We start from the raw sequence: 24,057 nt of genomic DNA, 5'->3' as shown, positions 1-24,057 counted from the left end.
AGAAATGAGTGAAAGGAAGTAATACAAAGTCTTCCTTACGTTCGCTTGATACATCTCCTGGACATTATACAATGGAATTGCATAGGTGGTCTTGAGATAAATTTTAATGAAAGCTATTGATCCAAGACTCCAAATCCAAGATTTTAAACCATCGGCTTTTTATCTCCAAGAAAACTTATGTACAAAACACAGATCAATTTGACATTCGCCAGTACAGTTGCCACTCATTTTCTCATCCTGGTGATAGAGTTACAAGAGGTTCTTCTTTCCTGGTCAAGCAGGGAATAATCCATAGCCCACTCAACAATACTCTTCAAACTGTTGCTGTCCGTTAAACAATTATGTTCACTATATCGTTTTCCTTCTTCAACTGTCCGCCAATCAGACATTCAGACTGTATGGTCAGCTCCCGAAGCATGATTTATGCATCTTCAATGATGTATCTACATTCTGCCACAGGAACATACTCTTGATCTTTCACTTACAGATTCAAATATTTTGAGCGAGTTTGAATGGCCGGTCAAAATAACATTTGTGGAAGTGACCATTATCCATCAATACTAACAACAAAGCATTCCTAAGTCCTCTGCAAACCATACGTTAACCATGGCTTGATGATGATTGTAAACAAGCTAGAAAAATAGGAGAATATAAAGCTGAGAAATATTTCTGCCTGCATGCTACCTTCCATAACCTGAATAACGTTAAAATGATAAGCGCCAAGGTGAGACGCACTTTTAAACGAAACAAAATTCAATCCTTGAGGAACTACCCATAAAAAAATCAATTCTCGCATACCCATGTCAAAGGTGTGGAACATGATTCAAAAGATATAGGGCAATGAATCAAAATCTGGAGTCACCATCGCAAAGGTGGTAATACACTATTAACAACTAAATGTGAAATTGCCAACAAAAGTGGTGAAACTTTAGCAAACCATTCCTCATCTTTTAACTATAAACCTCAGTTTCAGAAGTTTCATAACAAACAGGAAAAGGAAAAGGTCAATTATAACTCCGATAATGGTGAGGACTACAGCGAAACACGTACATAACACTCCTTAGGCTGGCAACATCATCTCCAAACCGACAAGCCTCTTTCAATACACAACTCTCCAAGCAAAACCACCTGCAGATTGAAACGCCCCCTATCTGAACACAACTCTCTTTATGCTGGCAACAGCAACTGCATGCTGACACGCCCACCTCCTGTACATATTACTCCTTATGCTAACAGCATAACCTGCAGACACACACGTCCCTTCTGTACATAACCCTCCTTATTCTAGCAGCATCCCCTCTAGACCGACCAGCATTACCTGCAGACCGACATGCTATTTTCTGTACATAGGTCTCCTTATGCTACCAATATCCCAGTTAATCACGGTGCAGTACGAACATCCCTTCTGTTTTATAACGTCCGGGTGGTTTAGACAACCCATTAAAATATTGTCCTTTTGGAAACTTTATCAGGTTAGTTTTGGATGCAAGTGCTAGAATTCCGGTAGCATACACATCATCAATCCATATTGACTTAATGTAAGTGGAAGCTGTGTGTAGATTCCTGATAACTGACAGCGTTGTCATGTAGGCAAATCCTGCACAATATGGAGGGTACTTGAAGAAGGGATACTCCTTTTTGGAAACGGCCCACTTTCCGGTTACTCGCTTCCCGCTCCCAGGTACAACGAAGCACATAATATGCCCCTCAGGGACAGGGTTCGAGAACAGGTACCTCAACACGTTTGCAAGATGAATAACGACATCATCGTCCATTTTGATGACGTACTTTACATTTTGGCAGTGAGTGAGAACCCAATGATAGCCCATAATGTGTTTATGGGTCAGATTGTGGTAAGAATCTATGAAGTTCCCTTGCACCATGTCTTGATATTTCTGTGATTCTTTTGCAACTTCTGTCTGTAATGGAGCATTGTTAGTTTGCCCCACTAAGAAAACAACAGTCAGAACTGATCCATGTTTAGTGTCACATACACTGGTGGTGTTCCTGATTTTCTGTCGCTTCTTGACGTTGTGCAGGGCAGTATGCACCATCACCACTATGGAGGCCCATCCCTTACAGTTGTCGGAGTTCATCAAGAATTTGTACTGATGTAAATTATCCCAAACATCAACATCATTGTCCGCAATTCTGAGATATCCCAGTACTTGGGAAGTCGCATTGACTCTTTTTGAAGCTCTCTCTTCAGCAATAGCCTTTATACGATGACGAGCAATCGTGGTTGGCAGAGTTGTTTCACTCGAGGCGTTTCCATTCATCGTCGTGCTAACCGTTAGTGTTTCCGATCTGATCTCCAGTGCCTTACCTTCTTCGTTTGATACAGGCCGGGTGGTTTTTGGAGAGCAGTGTCCTCTGATTAGCGCATAGACCATAGCACCTGCTATAGAAGAAGTAAGCATCCATTGCCATGGTCTCCTTTGGAAACTTCCCAGACAGATCAAGCTAACCACCCTGGAACAGATGAAAAAAAACACATCTGTGAAGTCTTGTTTTTTGGGATGCTCCATTATTTTTCAGGTAGGACAGCTGTTTCTCAGTTATACATTATCTTAAACCAACATTTCAATAAATCTCACTTGGAATGGACGGACTGTGGGGATGCTAAAAAACAAGGTTACAATTGGCTATACATGCTTCACTCTCACGGGATGTGTCACCTTTATAGAAGAATGAATGAGTTAATATTTTCCATCGCATCGGCAATATTGAAGCCATATGGCGATGACAATAAGTCATTGATTATTTAATACCTGTTAACAAAGGACAGTACATTAGTAAGAAAATATCACAGTTGAGGTACAAACAAACCAGATCAATAATACAACAAACTATTTAATTTGTAGATGGCATCGCCGTCAATAATCTCAGTTGTTGATAACATCACCCTAATCTAAAACAAAATTCAAACCTTCAAAATGTATTAAATAAATTCTATTTCTTTAAAAACAACAACCGAGAATTAAATGATCACTGATGTTATCAAGAAGATACATAAAGGACGTTGAATGATAATAATTATGCCTTGTGAGAAAGTAATCAACAGTCAAGCAAAACATGCTTGACTATGATTATCTCATCACAAGGGATACATAATGGAGGATCCTCTCCTTTCAATAAATATTCATGGGTATAACGACTGTGGCCAATGCGACATGGTGGCAAAACAACTTCATCATGTCTGAACTGGCAACCCAAGATGGTCTAACCTAGGGTTGGTTTTATTTCATGAAGCTTGTATATACCTACTTTGGTGTTCCTCTTCTTTTGCATTAGATCTTAGATGAAGCATCTAATTATAGGCTTGTAATCACTGAATGGTAAAATAAGTGTTGTCACAGACTTGTTGAATGCTGCCTTTGCCGCAGCATCAGCCATAGTGTTTACCAGCGACTTTCAACAAATCTAGAGCCTTCAGGAATTTAGTCTTAAGATAATTTATATGATGCCGAAAAGTGAAATGCTGATCGAAGATGAGTCCTAGGAACTTAGCCTCCCCTACAACCTTGATGGGAATTTCCATCTAAAAATAGTTCAGGATCTTTATGGCGCTGGTATTTCCTGCATAAACAAATACAATTGGTCTTTGAAAACTTAAATCCATTTTCAAGTGACCATTTTTGAATTTTGATGAGAAATAGCTGTAGGTGTCTCTCGATGGTACGCATATTTTTGCCACAACATGAAATATTTAAATCATGAACAAAAATGGACCAATCAATTGAATCATTTAAGATCCTGGAAAGACCATCAATCCTTATACTAAACTCAGTGATGGACACCCTGATCCTGATTATAATGGTCAGACTGGTATTGAACCCACACGCACCTGAAATTGTCGGTCTGTTACACAATTGGGATATAAATTGTGGCAAGCCGTGAAGAAAATGTATGGTAGGAACTGTACTAACGCAAATCAATGTTGTCGGTCTGTCTTGTACTAATAAGTGTAACTCATTAAAATTGGTCCTCAGACCTCTGCTGTGCCACTGAATTAAAAAATGGATTAAAAATGTTCATCTTACAGATGGATGAACAGTAGATCTATTGCTCCCATTTTGTGACGATGAGGAGAGACAGCCATGTCCTCCAGAGTTTGAAATCGATTGGATATCTATATAGGTCACGATGACCCGTTGGTATACGATCTGAATTTTTCGAAAAATCATCTAATTTGCTTGTATTTTTCACAATAGGGGATGTTTTTGGTGCCAGTGTACCAGGCTAAATGTTTCCCTGGCCAGTTCTCTCCTGGGTAAGTTTTGGCCTTAGTTCTTCCCCACACTTGGCTAGATCCCACCTCCCCCCTTAAATCAGTAAGTGAGTGAGTGAGTATGGTTTTACGCCGCTTTTAGCAATATTCCAGCAATATCACGGCGGGGGACACCAGAAATGGGCTTCACACATTGTACCCATGTCGGGAATCGAACCCGGGTCTTCGGCGTGACGAGCGAACGCTTTAACCACTAGGCTACCCGACCGCCCCTTAAATCAGTAAGCTTACCTAAGGTGTGGAAGATGTAGCCGTGGCCAGATCCCACCCCTCTCCTTCCCCTCTGAATTTCAGATACACTGTACATAAGGCCATGCAAATTGGATTTTTAGTTTACAGTGTTCCTAGATGCGAGTATAGGGTGCAAGTGACAGAAAAACATATTTTTCATTTCACTAGGTTGGGAGGGAAGATCTATTATGAGGAGCGAGTGAGTGTAATTTTTTAGAAATTAATGTTTAAAAAACGACTAAATTACCATGTCAGGTAGATAAGTTTCAGCCTCAGCCAGATTTTTCCCTAATGCCAAACTTTACCTGGGGTAAATTTTCCCATTGATAACGTAATATACACCTGGGCACCTTTGCATAACCTGCACATATAGATTTCGAATCGAGATGCCAAATATCATATTTGACTAATAATGCAGTTTTGATTTAACAATATTCTGAGTATATTAGTCAAAGGGAACAGTATAGCATGAGTATTCCTCAGTATAATCACCGCATAAACTTGTATTATTATTGGTGTTAAATAATATTTCAATGCAATTGACATGTGTTTGAAGGGAACTCTTTTGATGACAACAGTTGCATCGTCCATAAAACTATTTTGACAAATAGCGACCTGAAATTCAATCAGACGCAAGGAGGAGACTCAGCATAAAGACTGGTGTTGTTAATATGCATTTGATCTGTTGAGAATCTCATAATTACATTACCACAACAGAGGGATTGCCAAGCGTCAGTTATCCTTCGTCACGCTACAATTATATATATTTAGTAAGTTCTTCCTCTACTTAAGTTAAGTCCTATTTCCATTCTGATATCAATACATTATCCCCATTAGTCAGCAGCACTGAGAAATTTATGCAAAAAAACCTTTATGAATATCATAGGCACCATAGAAGCTTAACTTTTGTCAATCATCAATCAACATAAACACCCTCATATTCCATAATTATAAAAATAGGACAGAACAAAATTTATTTCGTATAGTCTGGCCATGATGCTAATAGTACAGATGATTGGATAATATTTGTTATATTGTGACAGAGCGCTTCAGTATATATTGGCTTTGGAATTTCTAAGTTTAAACATTCTCTCAATATAAAGAGCTAGCTGAAATCAATTGCTGTCGTCATTTGTTGTGAGTAACAATACAAACTTGTGCATGGTAGGATATTGATAATAATACGAGGGCAAATACCTTAACCTTAAGTTAGTATAACCTGGACATATAAATAGTGCATGGTATTATTCATAATCTTTCTTCTTTACTGAAATTGCATACAGTCAGCAGTCATGCTAACTAGAAATTCCATATTTATGTATTTTAAAATCATTTGAACAACATCTAAATTTTGTTAAAGATCTTAGATTTACAGTCTTAATCGATGATACTCATTCAGGTTGTAGTAAGGATTTGTAAGTGCAATATATATCTAGTCTTGGTGAATTAGATATACAATCTGACCATTCTTGCATAAACAAATCTCTTGTTCTTTCCTAAAATGTATAAATAAAAACATCACCGACATATCGAGGTATCTCCGACATCTTGCATCAACCATACATTACCAAAGCCACAACTAAAAAATGTATATCTTACAAATGAAGCCCAATTTTTATAACCTTATTCATCATATTTATAGCATGAAATAGCAATACTTTGGATATTTTACCCAGAGACCCAGAGGCATTCTTAACAGCTTAATTCAATACTTCAGTATTTTCAAAACACCATATTCATACATTCTCGTCCTTCCAAGTTCACCTAATACAGCAGCATTTGAAGATTTGTATCCTATTTTCAAAGTATATTTACAATATTTGGTATGTATAATTTCAATATGTTTTCTTAATTCTGTAAAGCCATATGAGTTTATCATATGAAATACAGCAGTTTTCTTCACCTTTATTTCTGTATGCTTCCAGATACTTTCCAAGTTTCTTGTGTGGTCATCACATAATTATATAAATAGGAACCTTTCACTATTGTAGAACAATATCTAAAATATATTTTGGAAGATGAATATAAAGTTTCCAAAAATATGTGAAAAATGGGAAATATTTGAAATATGGTTTTCCTGAAGCAATCCACAAGGGGAGTGACTTGGCCTTGAAAAAAACTTTTTCCCATGTCATTACATGCTTGATGATGTGACCACAGTGGATAAGAACTGGCCTAGGATGAGATAAAACTGGCCTTGGTTGGAGCCAAGAGAGAGGAAGAACAGGCTGGCTGAACCTTACTAGTCTAGTCAAAATAACGATAGACCCACCACAAATTGCAACAGAAATGTTTTTAGTTGATTCATATTTAACAAGCCCTCCTTAACATCATAAAAAAAAATCTGGAAAAGTCTAAATGGGGGAACATTTCCAAATTCAGTCATCTTTACTATAGCGATTACCTAGAATTTTAATAGAAAAAAAATAATTCAATTTTTGAAATATATTCAAAGTTAACTATGTTACATATCAAATGAAAGCTACTAATACAGGCTTCATTATGTTATACCGTTCCATATTCTGTCTTGTTTTGGTTCAGAGAAATCAGCAAAAATCTCTTTTTCAGCTTTCAATAATAGTAATCTATCTTGTTCCAAACAGCAGACAAACAGACCGGACTATACCTGGGGAAGAACTGGCCAGGAGGATGTTTCAGCCTGTTACACCGGTACTGGTGCTGCTACCATTGAAGATGTAGAGACACTCGCTGATGGTGATGTATCATCTGTTTGTGAAGAACTTGACTGAACCAAGTTATCCGTGGAAACCTAAGTAATGTATGTCTGGCATTGAACGGACATGACTGATTTAAAGGTATGCTTGTCACAGCAGCAGAATAGGACACAGCTGTGGTTGGAGAGGTAATAGCTATGATTAAATGCTCTGTGAAGGTGATGTTTCTTTCATATTTACAGTCTTGTGTTGAAGTTTGGTCAGGACTTCGAGGAAGCCCATGGTCTCCTGAGCAGTTTGCACATTTAGGATTATTAGAACATTTATCTTCAGGATCATGGTCATCTTCTCCACCTTGAAAACATATCTTTTATCAATTGTTGCATGAGTGCCTACCGTGCCCAAACTGCTGGCTTTTGTACTATCAAAGTGGGTTTGGAATGTACTTATCGATTTCAATGTTAAAATATTCTGATTTAATAATTCTCAGAGGAATTGGTTCAGAAAAGGTCATCAGATAAGTGAGGTGAGGTGAAATTGGGTTTAACGTCGCGTCCAAGATTATTGCACTTATATAGCGACGTGCATGCACGTGTGTGTGTGGCTGCTTGTACTAGTCCGGACTGATGCCGATTTATAGTGCTAGCACACTGAGAAACCATGCCGCAGTTTAACATGAATACCCCACTCAGACTCCGAGCCGACCAGTCCTTGTTTTAGCCCCTTAATGCCAAGCGCCAGACAGGGTAACAACAAGTACCATCTTTTAACGTCTTTTGGTATGACGCGGCAGGGGATCGAACCCCGGACCTTCAGCTCTCTTGGGGGACGCTCTACCACTAGACCATGGAGGCGGCCTCATGAGATAAGTATTTGATTTAGAGATTGCATCATCCCTTTTGTAAGTGACGTGTATAACTCCCTGATCTTTCAATAATCTCTCTAGAAATAGGCGTCACATCAATTGTGAAAAAAAATAAAAGATTTTACACTTTCTAAACCTATCTGTGTCAATGACATGTTTTTACATGTGGAAATTCACATCTGGAGACAGCAAAAATGTACCGTAACCTAGGACTTGTACTGACTGATTTTTTAAACTACAGTAACACCGCAACATACGTGGCAAAGTCAGCAAGTAGGTCGTTGGGACTGGTTATAGCAAAGAGTAAGCTACTCGGTGGTGTGGATTTTAATGGGTTTACAAAGCTCTATGGCAACCTAGTGCTACCAGTGATTACCTACGGGGTGGGTCTACAGGACTATCTATCGTGCATACAGATACTTCCTCGGAGAGGGAAGATATACCCCTGTAGATGCTATATTAGATTACCTTGGATAGCACAGAAGGTCGCTGTTGCTTGGCGTTAGCGAGGGTGTGTGCTGATGGACAGATTTTGTCTAAACAGAAATATATTCGAGGTGGGCAGACAGAAATGGTTCACTTGGGTACAAAAACTAGAATTTTAAAGCTCATCAGCCATTTAAAAAATGTAGCTGTGTGTATAAGGTCATCTTTGTAATCCCAGATAAGATAAAGCGCAGGGCAGCGTGGTACGACAGGATAAGTAGTAACATGGGGAAACTGAGAACATATAAGAACTTTAAAACTGATTACTGTATAGATCTCCATGTAAAGTCGAATATGCTAGACCCGTGAAGATTCCGGGGTAAAATAGGTCTTCAGCAACCCACACTTGCCGTAAAAGGCGACTATGCTTGTCGTAAAAGGCGACTAACGGGATTGGGTTATCAGGCTCGCTGACTTGGTTGATGCATGTCATCGATCCCAATCGCGTGGATCTATGCTCATGATGTCAATCACTGGATTGTCTGGTCCAGACTCGATTATTTTACAGACCGCCGTCATATAGCTGGAATATGGCTGAGTGCGGCGTAAAACAACAAACCAAAAAAATCGAATATGCCAGGATGTTACAGGAGTTCTTTTGCTTAATTTAGATGTGGGGTGGCATCAATCAATCAATCAATCAATCAATCAATCAATCAATCAACCAACCAATCACTCAATCACTCAATCACTCAATCACTCAATCACTCAATCACTCAATCAATCACTCAATCTTTATTGTATGAAAGGCCATTGGCCCATATACACATACAGATAAACAATATCATTTACAGCTGTACAGCGCATTATATAATTATTGGATAACTAATATGATCCTTGACATGTAATAGAGGTATTAAAATAACAGTGGTAATCAGACTGTGACCTATATGTGCCATTATAAGATGAAGTGCAAGTTGCTCTTAGGTGTATAGTGTATGATGATCTGAAGCTTGTAGTCTATGCAATACCTTTAATATGTTATCAGATACAGAAAAACTTTCAGTGCTTTTTAATCAAATCTTGTTTAATATTCTACAACGATGAAAATAACTTTTATACAAAATACTGACTGTCAGATATAAATCGTATTTCAACCATTAATAAGGCAGACTTCTGAAATGCAGAAAGCATTCCGAGCTGATTTGTATTTCAGTCAGGTCGTTTTCTGGCGATGACACCCAGAGCATATCGAAGTTCTTTTGAATTTTCACTCTTTCACACGTAACATGTTTACAGCTTTACACATGCTAATACCATTCAATAGATTATGTTTTCAACACTCACTGTGTATATGTTGTGCTGTGACAATACCAACCATTTCAAAGACCGTAGCAGTGCACATTACACGACAACATACCTCAATGTACGTCTGCGTTTCTATTTACTGGTGTGAGATTGAAATGTCCGCACCTATATACTTTTTAATATGATCAGAAACATTCTAAACATAACGAATAATGCCTGCCCTTTATTGCGTTGTGCAAGGATATTGCGTAACACCACAGTGACCTGACAAGTTGATTCTCTTCATAAGTTGTATTTACAGTAGTTGTAGCAGTGGTTGTAGCAGTAGTTGTCGAAGTTCTAGACATTAAAAAGAAGCATTTTTGTAGTAGTAGTAGTAGTAGTAGTAGTAGTAGTAGTAGTAGTAGTAGTAGTCATGTAGTAGTAGTATGTCATCGTTTTCGCTGTTGTAAAAAACAGTAGTGGTAGTTGTAATTATGGTAGTAGTACCAGTTTTTATTAAGGCGCATTATGAATCTGGACGGTCTTGATTGCAATTTGACACTATTAATATGAGTAACACAACTAATATAATCGTTCGCAAGACCCCCCACCAACCACCCCCAGCTTTAATCAATTAAAACAACAGCTAAGCAGATTAACCATCAAAGGATACCGCACTATCTTCATGGGAAAACGTTTGGCCACAAAGTCGACGTCCTGCAAATACCTGTCATCTAACACCATTGACTATATAGAAACTACTTACAATACCAATTTTAACAAGATTAATGAAAGGGATCTACAATGGGTAAGTCTTTATAATCCCAGCAAAACAAAATCGATTCTTGTTTCCACAAAAGAGCTGCATTGTACAATTTTTGGGGGACAATGAAAACACCGAAAATGTTAAAACACACAAACATCTGGGTGTTATTATGTCATCATCAGGCAAGTGGTCATGTCATATTAAATCAGTTATTAAAACTACATCTCAGATGAATATTTCAACGAGAAAGCATACATTAATGGTCAATCTTTGTCCGTTGAAGAGGAGATATGTATTGTTTATTTTACCACATTGTGAATATGCATGCGAGGTTTGGGACAGATCAGAAAGACTTCAACTAAATACAGCAATAACTGGCAAATTATATTTAGAATCTTTGAAGTCCCTAGGGGCGGACCATATGATTTCAAGGGGCAGCTTATTATTTGTGTAAATAAAACACTCAGCCTCAATCTGCTTGAAAAGAAATAACTCAGCCCCAATAAAAAGTCTCAACTGCAATATGGCAGGCCATCCTCATCGATACAGGGTATTTCATGAGCAAAGCCATAATCTTTGACAAAGAGACACTATGTCTGGAACCCTTATTATTAACAATCATTTCAAATGTTCCATTTCAAGAAGCCATATCATGCAAGTCACTGTGTTGTATCCTTAAGTTATTGACAAGGTCATTGACTCCGCTTGTCCCACTGTCATGACTGAAACAGTTGTTGACTGTGATGTGAAATGACCATTAAGCACAATTGAATTAACAAAAATACAACATAAACATAAAAATTGCAATAACCTGAACTGACATTGTTTGTTCCTTAAAACAGAACAGCACCAATGTCAAGGAAGACTCTTGTATCATCAAAAGACATGAATTAACAACATCATTACAAGTTATGCCCTGAGAATCAAATATGCCTAAAATGTACCCTATTGAAGATTGAGATGCATCAGTTATGAGGATGAAGGGTTTGTTTTGGTCGGGATATGCAAGGATGGGGGCTGTTGTAAGGGTTTGTTTCAGCTTTTCAATTTTCTGTTGGCACTTGTTGGACAATTTGAAGGACACGTCTTTTTTCAGAAGTTTGTATGGATGGAAGGAGATGCCAAAAAGCTTTGCTACAAATATGCGATAATACGAAGCCAAACCTAAGAAATGTCTAATGTAATGGACATTTTTAAGGGATGGTTATGTGTCACTGATCTTTTTTTGAAGGATGGACATGGATGCCATCTTTGGTGAAGATATGCCCAAAGTAGACGACTTATTTTGTCACGAATTTACATTTGCTTGGCATGGGGTGAATCCTGCTTCTTTGATCTTTTGGAATGCTGCCTTAAGGTGATTCCAATGTTCTGAATACGTTTTAGAAAGTATTATGATGTCATCCACATAAAATGATATGTAAAGCCAATTCATTTCTTGTAGTGCCTGAAATGGTTTGCTGAAATGACATAGGAGCAATTTTTGAGGCCGAAATGAGACGATTCCATTCAAAAACACCATCGGTTGTAATGAAGGCCGACTTGTGTTTTGTATCTTGATGGAGTGGTATTTGCCAAAAGCCATTAGCACAATCAAGGACATTAAACATGTTGGCATGGCTGTCGCCTCTATATGGGATCAAAGACATTTTCAAAATGTGGTAGAGGGGGAAATATAGGCTTGGTAACAGCATTGAGGTGTCTATAATCTACGGAAAAGCGGTATGAGCTATCCCGTTTTTAAACCATGACATTTGGAGAGTGCCATTCAAAAGACGTGGGCTGAATCATATTGGTTTCTAACATTTCTCGCACCTGTCTAGAACATTCTTCAATAATGGCTGCGTTTTGCCTATAAAATTGGGGTCTAATGGGTCTGGCGTGCCCTGTTTCTATTTTTGTTATGATATATGTGAGTATGTTCCTATCCAGACCAATCTGAGGCAAAAACTTTGCATTTATTGTATTCTTGTACTTTCAATATTGTGACTATTTTTAAAACGCTTTTTAGGACAAAGCCTCCATGACGTCCAGGGGTATTGTTATAGTGCAAACCTCTTCACCTAATTGTTTCAATATGTTTCCAAAGTGCACAGAAATTAGATACTCTTATTCTGTTTTATGTGTACAGCAAACATTCAGCACATCCACTCTAATCATAAGCCCCCGAAAGGGAATATTGAAGCCTTCCCTCGATTTAAATGGAGTTTAAGAAGAGATAAATTGTCAGTTCCACCACACTTCCCATGCAGTCTCAGAAAATTTAACATAATATATACAAATGAAGATATGGTGCCAGTAATTTAAAAACTTATTTATTTAAACGATGTGGCAGCCCCAATGAAAAGTTTTTTACTTGATGCTATTTAGGGGTGTCTTTGCCGGCAGGTATTTTTCGGAACTATAAATATTTCACCAGATCATGTGAATGCTAACACAATGTTGTTGACAACATTAATCCCTGCCTGTCGGCAAAGTGTGTATAATTGTCTTGACATAAATCACGTAAAATAAGGCCAAATAGCACACTTTTATTCCTTTCAGAAATTGAAATACGCACAATAAGCTTTTTAGATTTAACATTACTCAACAAGGTGGGAAACAGCACCACCATATTGAATCCTTGACATAGTGCCATCTTCTAGTTATTGTTTTTGGCTAGAAGCCGCTCGTCCTACAATTTAGAAAATAATAATGAAGAACAGGCAATTATTTTGTATCATCAAACGGAAAACTAGAATATCAATATTATACATGAGACATATATGTAGACAAAATTCCATATATATATTATTAATTTAATTATTTATATATTATTTTATAGGCTACATTGTGAAATAAATGTTCAGTTTAAGAACTTACTGTGCAGTTATCTTGAACTCTTGGTTATATGATCGACTTTCAGTGTCTCCTTCCTCGCTGCAAGGAAGGTGTCGACGGCAAACTAACTATTTACGGGAAGTTGATTATGGCTTTATAGCAGTCCCAGTGTACAGTTTCCCATCATCATGACTTAATCCCGAAGTTATGCCCATTGTATGGTAAACTCCACCACGAGAATTAGGAATAAATCTAACATTGACCTCTGCGTTTGCCATTTGCAATGACACTTTCTAGGGAGGGCAGTATTTGTATACGAGTTATATGTTTGTGTGTTGGTCTATCCAATTTCTCTGTGTCAGTCTGGTGTCCGTCTGCCATCTCTTTTAACTGCAGAGTTGTTATTCTTACTCTCGAGCAGACTTTAGTCTGGTGCTACCTATCTGGGTCACAGATAATCCTCTGGCGATGTTGTGACTGCACGTTTATACCATAATTATTGCTCTACATCCCCACATGGACAAAGAAGGTTATTTACCTGATTACTTAGTCCAGCAACCTCACCAGGTTTGTGTGACTGTAGTCAGAGTGGACCGTCTCTTGTCTGGGCAACCGTGTGTCACTATCGTAACACTTTATTTGTTTTTATTGTGTATTTAGTAAAACACATAGATTACTGATACAGGTCACTTTATGATAAAACACAATGCTGTAGTTGACAGAGGAACACAGTTCAGTCAAAGGTAATTTACAAGACTTGGCTGGATCATACCACTCGCCCTGAGTTAAGCTCATCAATGAAGAGTGAAACAGATTATAGCTTTGAAATCACCCGACCGTTAGTTGTAATCCCCCTTGCCTGCCGGCAAAGTGAGAAGAAACCGTTAGTTTTAATCCCCCTTGCCTGCCGGCAAAGTGAGAGGAAACCGTTAGTTTTAATCCCCCTTGCCTGCCGGCAAAGTAAGAGGAAACCGTTAGTTGTAATCCCCCTTGCCTGCCGGCAAAGTGAGAGGAAACCGTTAGTTTTAATCCCCCTTGCATGCCGGCAAAGTGAGAAGAAACCGTTAGTTTTAATTCCCCTTGCCTGTTGGCAAAGTTAGAAGAGACCGTTAGTTTTAATCCCCCTTGCCTGCCGGCAAAGTGAGAGGAAACCGTTAGTTTTAATCCCCCTTGCATGCCGGCAAAGTGAGAAGAAACCGTTAGTTTCAATCCCCCTTGCCTGCCGGCAAACTTAGAGGAAACCGTTAGTTTTAATCCCCCTTGCCTGCCGGCAAAGTGCGAGGAAACCATTAGTTGTAATCCCTCTTGCCTGCCGGCAAAGTGAGAGGAAACCCATAAGTTTTAATCCCGCTTGTCGTTAGTTAGTTGACAATGCAGCTTTACCATGTGAATGAAAACATCCTTAGAAATGTACACAGATATATGAAAAAACAAAAGGTTTGATTGAGCAACGTTAATGTACATACGTTTCTGTATTTCACTTTTTCCTTTCTGTCATTTAATGTATTTGTGATCACATGAGAATAAAATATGTCTAAACTCAAAAAGATGCATCCTGACCTGCCAATGAGCCTCATTTCGTGGTGTGGTCACTGTAGAAGAAACTTTTCTCGCGGAATATGGAGAGCAGAGTAAAGTAAACTCTTGGCTAATCGACTTGCAGGATGGTGACCATCTGATTATTCATGAATTCCCACTTAAAACCGAACTTTGTTATTCAGCTAGGCCGTCATGGGAGATATTTGGAGTGAAGTAAATGCACCGTTTGGAATGTAATTGAAAAGACATATCCAATAAGAAAAAACTTCCCAATCTGAGTCAGACTTGAATCATGAAAACGCTACCTTTTGAAACGCATGAATTGTGTTGACAAAGGAGAGCCCAAGTACGAAGGACTTTTCTCTCTATGAAATGTAGCATGCTACCTGCCTTATGCATGCTACAAACATTCAAAAAAAAAGGGGGGGGGGGGGGGGGGGGGTGTATTTGAATATGTATAAAAGCCTTCTGAATGTAATGAAATACTGGCTGTCCTTTATCGTGTTGTACATGATATTGCATAACACTATACTGACATGACATAACACGCTAACTCTCTGTATACAGTAGTAATATTGGAAGTTATGGCAGTTGTATCAGTAGTAGTTGTTAATGAAAAGTTAAGTGAATTCAACCATTTAATAAACGATGATGTCGATCGAACAACTTACAAACGGACCGATCTGTTTTTATAAATTCTTTCCAAATGTTATTATGATCAGATTCGGGGGCATGGGTGGCCCATTCGTCTAAGGCACTCGCTGTGCAGAGTTGTTTCCCTTGGGCACGCAAGAAACCTATGATTGTGGGTTCGAGTCCTGGTTCGCCCCAATTATGATTCCAGGTTTGTCAGCACCATACCCGTGCTCGTGTGTTTCACCGAAGTTGTAAACGTCTGAGACCTGCATCACTTCGGGCTTTCTTCCCCCTTTAAGCTGACACACCGTGATATAACTGGAATACTGTTAAAAACGACGTTAAACCCAACTCACTCACTCACTCACTCACTCAATTTACATGTTCTCAAACTAGTTTTATCTCATGTCTGTGCTAGTCTAGTTATTGTATTGTCCTTCGGAGACAGGTTTTATGCACTCTAAATATATTTGCTATTAATGTTTAACTTTATCTCGTCACGGTATGGCGATGTGACGTTACATGTTAACTCATTCTAATCAGGTTCTAGGTACTAGTAAACAGAATGGCAAATCTCAACCAACATGGTTTGATAGTGACCGTGAAAGACTTAAATCATTTTAAGTACACCGGTTTAAATCTGTTCGGAAATTGTCAGTGTGATGACAATTTAAAGAAGTGTGCAAATGCCAAATCTGAGTTCAAGAGATGCTGTACGAAAAGAAAGAATTCTACGAAAGAAAGACTGCTGAAGAAAATAAACAATTTTCATATGACAGTGACTGTAAAAGGTTTTGGGATGAGGTGAAAACTGTTTTTAGCTCATAATTGTCCAGAAATATTTCTGCTGATGTTTAGTTCAATTATTTTAGCGATATGCTAATCCCTGCTGTGATGGCAAACTGGACATATTTTGAATTAAATATTGTAGATTTTGTTGAAAAAACACTCATGTATAATGAGTACACATTTGCCTTTTACCAAAGATCTTATATCTTGTGTAATAACTGAATGTGAAATTACCAAAGTTATTTCGTCATTAAAAGCAGGAAAGGAATCCCATATATTGGAGTTGCAGTACAGGTCGAGAAGTCGTTTCATCATTTGGTGTACGCCAAGGATGTATATTAAGCCCGGTACTGTATACTTTCTTTTCTAAGGAATCTCATGTATGAAAATTGTGATCATGGTATATTTATTACCCAGTATATAATTTGTTTGTTTGTTTGTTGTTTAACGCCGCACTGAGCAATATTCCAGCTATATGACGGCGGCTGTAAATTATCGAGTCTGGACCAGACAATCCAGTGATTGACATCATGAGCATCGATCCGTGCAATTGGGATCGATGACATGCATCAACCAAGTCAGCGAGCCTGACCACCCGATCCCGTTAGTCGCCTTTTACGACAAGCATAGTCGCCTTTTACGGCAAGCCTGGGCTTTTGAAGACCTATTCTACCACAGAATCCCAGTATATAAAAGATATAATGTTACTCTTATATGATGATGTTGTGGTAATGTTCTCACACACGGTATCCTTCTTACTGAAACAACTTAATGCTTCGGTGGCATTCTGTCATAAATAAGGTTTAGAAGTAAATACGGAAAAAGGTAATTGAAACCAGTACTTATTATAAATATCTTGTGAATATGTTTTAATCAAGGTTAAATTGGTCAACGGCATGTACAGCACTTGCCAGGCAAGCTTTTGCCAGGCAAGTCTTGTTCCTGCTTTATGTCATTTGAGGCGCAACAAATATATATTATTTAAAACCTCCAAGAAGTTGGTGTAACTTGTATATTCTTTAACATCATAATATCAACGTATTCCAAGCTCAGTGTTTGTGGGCGGATTTCAAATAGCCTTTCAAATTACTTTGGTTTTAATATCGGTCTCCGTCAGGGGTGCATTTTGAGCCCTCGACTATTAATCATGTTCTTAAATCGACTAGTTAAAGTCATGGAAGAGTGTGGTGGTAGAGGCATATTTGTCTCTCTAAGTTGCGATAATGTGTTTGCTTTAATGTTTGCAGATGACATATCGCCAATGGCTGATTCTAGTTTAAATTACAAAAAGAAAATCAATTCCTTGGATATATTTTGTGAGACCGCGGGTATGAAAGTAAATTTGAACAAAACCAAAATCATGTTGTTGTTTTTTGTAATTGTAGCCCTTTGCATAATTTTGAAAAATGTTTTTTTAATGGTAATCAAATAGAGGTAGTATCTTTTTGTAGATATATTGGACTTGTATTTACTCCAAAACTTGTGTGGAATAAAGCACATTTTTGTCTAACTTCACAAGCTAATAAAGCTCTAATGTCCATTTATCGTTATTCCAAAATGGGTTAGGGATATCCCATGTAAAGATTTGTTCAAAATATTAGATAGTAGGGTTGTCCCAATATTGTGTTATGGATCAGAAATATGGGGAGTAACATATTGCAAAGAAATCGAAAAAATACAAGTAAGACTCTGTAAATGGTTGCTGAAATGGGTAGTAAAACTAAAAACAATATGGTTCTTGGCCCCTCTCCAGTTGTTTATATGACTAGAGCAGTGAAATATCGGTGTGAAATTATGAATCTTAGTTAAAATAGATAAACGTACCAATGTTATCAGAAGTTGTTGTCCTTGGATGAAAGTGGGCGTGTAAAAAATATACTTTCTCAGTTCGGTTTTGGATTTGCGTGGACAGCCCAAGATGTTGGAAATATAAACAGTTTAATATGTATTTTTAAGAATAGAATCGTTGATAATCTCCAGGAAGCCTGGATTACGCACATATTCAATTCATCAATGTGTTGGTACTATGTACAGTTCAAGTCACTTTTAAATGTTGAATTGTACCTTTCATCAAATATCCCTGTCTACTTAAGGTCTGCTTCGAAAAAATTCGATGAAGTAACTTTCGGTTAGCTGTAGAAACTGGTAGATATACAAATAATAAATTTGCACGGAGTCTTTGCCCATGTTGTAAGAATGATAATGAGTTATATATTGAAGATGAATTTTATGTTATCTTTACTTATAGTGGGTACAATGTATTAAGAGATATCTATCTAAGCAGCCATCCACCACATGTAAATGATAATTGTCAATCCACATATCGCCTTGTAAATATATTGGCTTCTACGAGGAATGAACCATTGTACACTGTAAGCCTGTATCTTTATAAAGTAAGACCCATGAAGATCCGGGATAGAATAGGTCTTCAGCAACCCGTGCTTGCCGTAAAATGCGACTATGCTTGTCGTAAAATGCGACTAACGGGATCGGGTGGTCAGGCTCGCTGACTTGGTTAATGCATGTCATCATATCCCAATTGCGTGGATCGATACTTATGATGTCAATCACTGGATTGTCTGGTTCAGACTCGATTATTTACAGACCGCCGTCATATAGCTGGAATATAGTGCGGCGTTAAACAACAAACAAACAAACATCGAGGGAAGTTGAACCTGTCACATAACTTGAACATCTGTGTTCTTAAGTATCCACAAAATGTAAACCCAAAATAAGCATGCGTATCTAAATTGTATTAAATGGTTGTATTATGGGCCTCTGGCCTTTGTACTGAATAAGGGGCGGTCGGGTAGCCTAGTGGGTAAAGCGTTCGCTCGCCATGCCGAAGACCCGGGTTCGATTCCCGACATGGGTACAAAGTGTGAAGCCAATTTCTGGTGTCCCCCGCCGTGATATTGCTGGAATATTGCTAAAAGCGGCGTAAACCCATACTCACTCACTCACTTGTACTGAATAAATCTGTCTGTCTGTCATTTGTTTGATGGAAAAACTACCCCTGTCCTTCTTTATGGATCAGTATTTGGGGTACCAAGTATCATAGTGCCACAGCCATGATTCAGATTGTATACCTTGAAAAACTCCTTGGAATTGGTAAATGTGCTTCAAATAAAGCAGTACTTGAGGAAACAGGCCACTATTGTACATATATTCTATGCCAGTGTAGAGTTGTTAGATATTGGATAAGACTGCTAAGAATGGATCCCCATTGCCTCCCATATCAATGTCATGTGATGCTTAAACGTTTGGATCATAAGCATGAACGAAATATAATTTAAATTGGATTCCTGATGTCAGATATTGACTGTTAATCACAAGATTTTATTTTGCATTTATTTCGGAAGAAGTTGGTAGTGAAAACTTATTTTTGCATCAATTTAGCACATCAATTTAAGTCTAGAACTCCGAACCGACCATTCCTTGTAATAGCCCCTTAATGTCAGGCGCCAGACAGGGTAACAACAAGTACCATCTTTTAACGTCTTTTGGTATGACGCGGACGGGGATCAAACCCCGGACCTTCCGCTCTCAGGGCGGGCGCTCTACCACTAGACCACGGAGGCGGTCTCAATTTAAACAATGATTTATAGAGTGAGTATGGTTTTACGCCGCATTTAGCAATATTCCAGCAATATCACGGCGGGGGGAAACCAGCAATGGGCTTCACACATTGTACCCAAATCAGATTAATAGATATTTTTTAACAATCGTTGCATGAATCGATAAATACATATTTGTTTTTAAGTAATTATGCTGATTTAAAGTCACAATTGCTCCCAGAATTACTTCAGGATAGATAATTAATTAGAGCACTATTTAAACAAAATCTAAATTATATTTTCAATATTTCAATGTAGACCTAATCAAATCAGAGACTCTGTTCATGAAATATGTATTGCAGTTGTGATGTTTCAAATGGGCATTTTATGATGTCTTCTAAGGGGAAACAACCTCTCATGATTATTTTTGTGACATTATTAAGTACCAATACAGTGTTCTGAGGTATATGGTCGGGGACATATGAAAGTAGATGATTACACAAGTAACTAATAGGAGACAAGTAACTTGAACCAATAGGAGACAAGTAACTTGAACCAATAGGAGACAAGTAACTTGAACCAATAGAAGACAAGTAACTTGAACCAATAGGAGCATCACATTGCATGATGATAGTACTGAGGTTAAGTGAGTGAGTTAGTTAATATTTAACGTCACATCGGCAATATTTCAGCCACAATATGACGAGACCACTTAATATATCAAGAGTAAAGACAGTTGGAGGTTACAAAAATCAGTCGACAATGGACGGTAAAACAGAGAGAGTATCACTGATTTGTAATTAAAACAAGCATTTATTTCTCAAAATATGACTATTTAGAACAATACATAATGAGCTACAGATCACCAGCAACCAAAGTTAGGCCACCATACAAGGGGGCATTGGGACTTACGGTACTTCTGCTACCCACATGGTACCCCAGCAGAATTTACACCATCCCTCTGGCTACTAGTGATGGTCAGAAACTTTAGCTAAACAATGAAAATCAACAAAAATACAACGAATAAAATCAAAGAGAAATGAACAAATACTTCAAATGATATCCCTCTCAGGGAGCATTTTTTTTACGATACTTCAAGCCCCTTTAACGATTCAGCCACTAACAACACAGTTATAATTCATTCTGCCAAATTAAAAATCACTTATACAATACATATACACTTAAAAAAAAAGAAACGCAATACAGATAATTTTGGCCATAAAAGCAAAATTAGCAGACCAATAGGTGCAAAATGAGTGAGTGAGTGAACCACTCCTGCCCAAGATCGCTACATCCGACTGCGCCACCTACGTGAAAGGACGGCCACAGCCACCTCAACTGCATCCAAAATACCTGGACTGCGCAGAATCACCGACCAGATCGTATGAAACCGTTTAAGAGCAGCAGGTCAACGAGCAGGTCCTGTTCGACGCGTCATATTGAGTCGACAAGACATGGCCCCATGTCCAATCTTCTGACACTTGTAACAACGGAGTGGATTAGGCAAATACACATCCACGCCAATGCTGCAATAGCCATCATAGAGAAAGGTGATTCAACATCCCTGCTCCCCACCCACCATGGAGCGTCAATAAGGACAATGTTGTAGTAGAAGCCGACTACAAACACCAGGGCCCTTGACAATTATCTCAAGACAAATAGAACCCAGAGGTCAATTATGCCAGATTGGCCCATGAGCCACCGCCTTCAGGCATTTGACTCTAGGCAATGTTATAGCCATGCATATGTAATGAATAATATTATATAAAGTCCATAATACAAGAATAGAATATAAAGTAGTAACCACGCCAGGGCATGGCATGACCAGCCGATTGATAGAACCGGGCCCATTCTACCACCCGTCTATGTGAAGGTAGGGTCAAAGTGGTGTGTTGGGCAAAAGGAACACTGTTCCTGGCTCCAGTGCTAGTCCCCTAAAAGTTATGATATGATGGTGATGTACCAGAGGTGCGGAAATGTAAACTGGGTATCGTCTATTAAGAAAAGAGTTAATGAACTGGGATTTGGGTATGTATGGCAAAGTCAAAACGTAAAATATCCTGATCAATTTATTCATACATTCACTCAAAGATTGAAGGATAGTACATTCAGAAATGGTCCCAAGTCCCAATTTAAAACTGAAGAATATCCTTTGAAATCACCTGATTTAGAAAATCCTTTTCTCAAACATGATGTTCTCTTCACAGCCTTCAGATTGAACAAGGAAGTTAACACCAAAGTGAGTGAGTGAGTATTGTTTTACGCTGCTTTTATAAATATTCCAGCAATATCACGGCGGGGGACACCAGAAATGGGCTTCACACATTGTACCCATGTCGGGAATCGAACCCGGGTCTTCGGCGTGACGAGCGAACGCTTTTAACCACTAGGCTATCCGACCGCTCCTGTCATGAATTGTAATACTTTTAAAAACATATACATGTCATTTTGTACAAATTCCAGGCTTTCAAAGCTATTTTGATGATTTACAAGGTTTTTCAAGGTTGGCATTATAGTCAGTTGGCCACCAGCAGAAAAGAGGCTTAGTTTAGATTTTCGTTCCCACATTTTCCTGTATACCTTAAACCTTTTCTGTTGCATAAAGGAGGTATCTGTACCCAATTTTCATTGGGTAGTAAGCTTGCAAGTGTGTGCAGGAATTTTCAGGGGGTCAAAATTGCATAAATTGAAGGAAAAATGCATACTTTGACAAAATTGGCTGTAACATTTTCATTAAGTCATTAAATTATCCAAATTAAGTCTTTGATTACAGGTAATAGGTTCGGTTATCTGATTTGGCAAACATTTTGTTTCATTTAACTGTTATTCTAATTATCAGTGGAAACATTGGTAAAAATCATGTTTTTTTACTTCATTTTCAAATCTTGTGAGTAGGTAAAACACTAATTCCATTGAATTGTGACAATAAAACCACTATAACTGGGTATTAAAATCTGCCTTATCCATTGTACTATCCTATACAAAAAACAAAATGAAAATATATTACATAGGGGTTGAGATATTGTATACAATGTTACCCCACCCCCCAAAAACCAATTTTGATGAAAATTGCTTATTGAGTTATGGTGGTAGATGATGTTGCTGTAGTGGATGAGTGGGATAATTGCAACAATGCCTAAACACACCAAAATAGTAAACTCAGAAAGAAAAATTATGTTTCAAGTTTTTCTGTGAGCATTTATGGTGGCCATCTTGAATTTCAAGATGGCCGCCATTTTGACCTGTTTTTAAAAACAAGATCTTATATAGTTCTTCAACATGGTCATGTAATATATCATATGAAAGCTTTTTACATTGTCTTTTCAATGATGTACATTATTCACTGACTCCTGTGGTAAATTGATCCCCAACAATGAAAAAAGGAAATATTGAAAGCTAATTTATCTCACGACTTCAACCCATACCCAAATTTAGATTTAAATTAAAATGGACATATTTTCACTCAAAATTGTAGATATACAGCACTTTTGTCTGAGCATTTCACTAGTTTATAATTTGAGTGAAGAAACAAACATGAGAATACTTGTAGTATTATTAAGTATTAAAAATAAAATGTGAAATAATGTCACCGTCAGAGTCCGTCGCATCTGGAGAGGTAGGTAAGTTAAATTGTTTCTGTTTAGGCATGACATAGCACAACTGCATCCAAGGGAATATCCCATGATGTTCTTGGCGCAGCTACACCTGAATGAGGAGCATCTGCCTGTTGTGCATTTACAGGTGAGCAATTCTAGACACAGTGCTGGCATTCATTCCTGGGTCATTGGGATGGGTTCTGTGACATCGTCTGTAGACATCCACCTATACCCTTCTGGTGGTGGAATGTCCTTTGTGTGCGGAACACCACGTGATGCAAATGTGTTGACATCTGAGTAGAGGTTGTGTGGTGGGAGTTCCTCTAGGTCTCCAACTCTGTGGAACATGTCAGCTGTAAGTGTATTAATGCTAGTTGCAGTCGATGCTGGATTGTACACTTTGATGACAAGTGAGTCTGTCTCTTTCATGTTGAAGGCACCAGTTTTTTCTGTTGGTTGCAACAAATATGGTTGTGCGATAAATATGTTCCAGGTCCACAACCTGTGACCGCATGGAATGCTGGTAGAGCTGCTACAATATCTGAGAGAATGAGAGATTGATGTACATCATCAAAT

At 38.1% G+C, this 24,057-nt stretch overlaps 1 protein-coding gene across 1 annotated transcript; it reads right to left on the bottom strand.

Moving 5' to 3' along the window:
- Positions 1-147: 147 nt before the first annotated feature.
- Positions 148-15,098, bottom strand: LOC124144262 (beta-1,3-galactosyltransferase 1-like). The gene is made up of 2 exons (XM_046513590.2): positions 14,925-15,098; positions 148-2,472 (listed from the first exon to the last, which is right to left on the bottom strand). Exons 1-2 carry the CDS (start codon positions 14,939-14,941, stop codon positions 1,377-1,379), a joined length of 1,113 nt encoding a protein of 370 aa, XP_046369546.2. The 5' UTR covers positions 14,942-15,098; the 3' UTR covers positions 148-1,376.
- Positions 15,099-24,057: the final 8,959 nt, after the last annotated feature.

The sequence above is a fragment of the Haliotis rufescens genome, unplaced genomic scaffold (genome assembly GCF_023055435.1).
Source record: "Haliotis rufescens isolate VD_foot unplaced genomic scaffold, xgHalRufe1.0.p SCAF_16, whole genome shotgun sequence".
NCBI lineage: Eukaryota > Metazoa > Mollusca > Gastropoda > Lepetellida > Haliotidae > Haliotis > Haliotis rufescens.
This window is presented reverse-complemented; position numbering and strand designations above follow the sequence as displayed.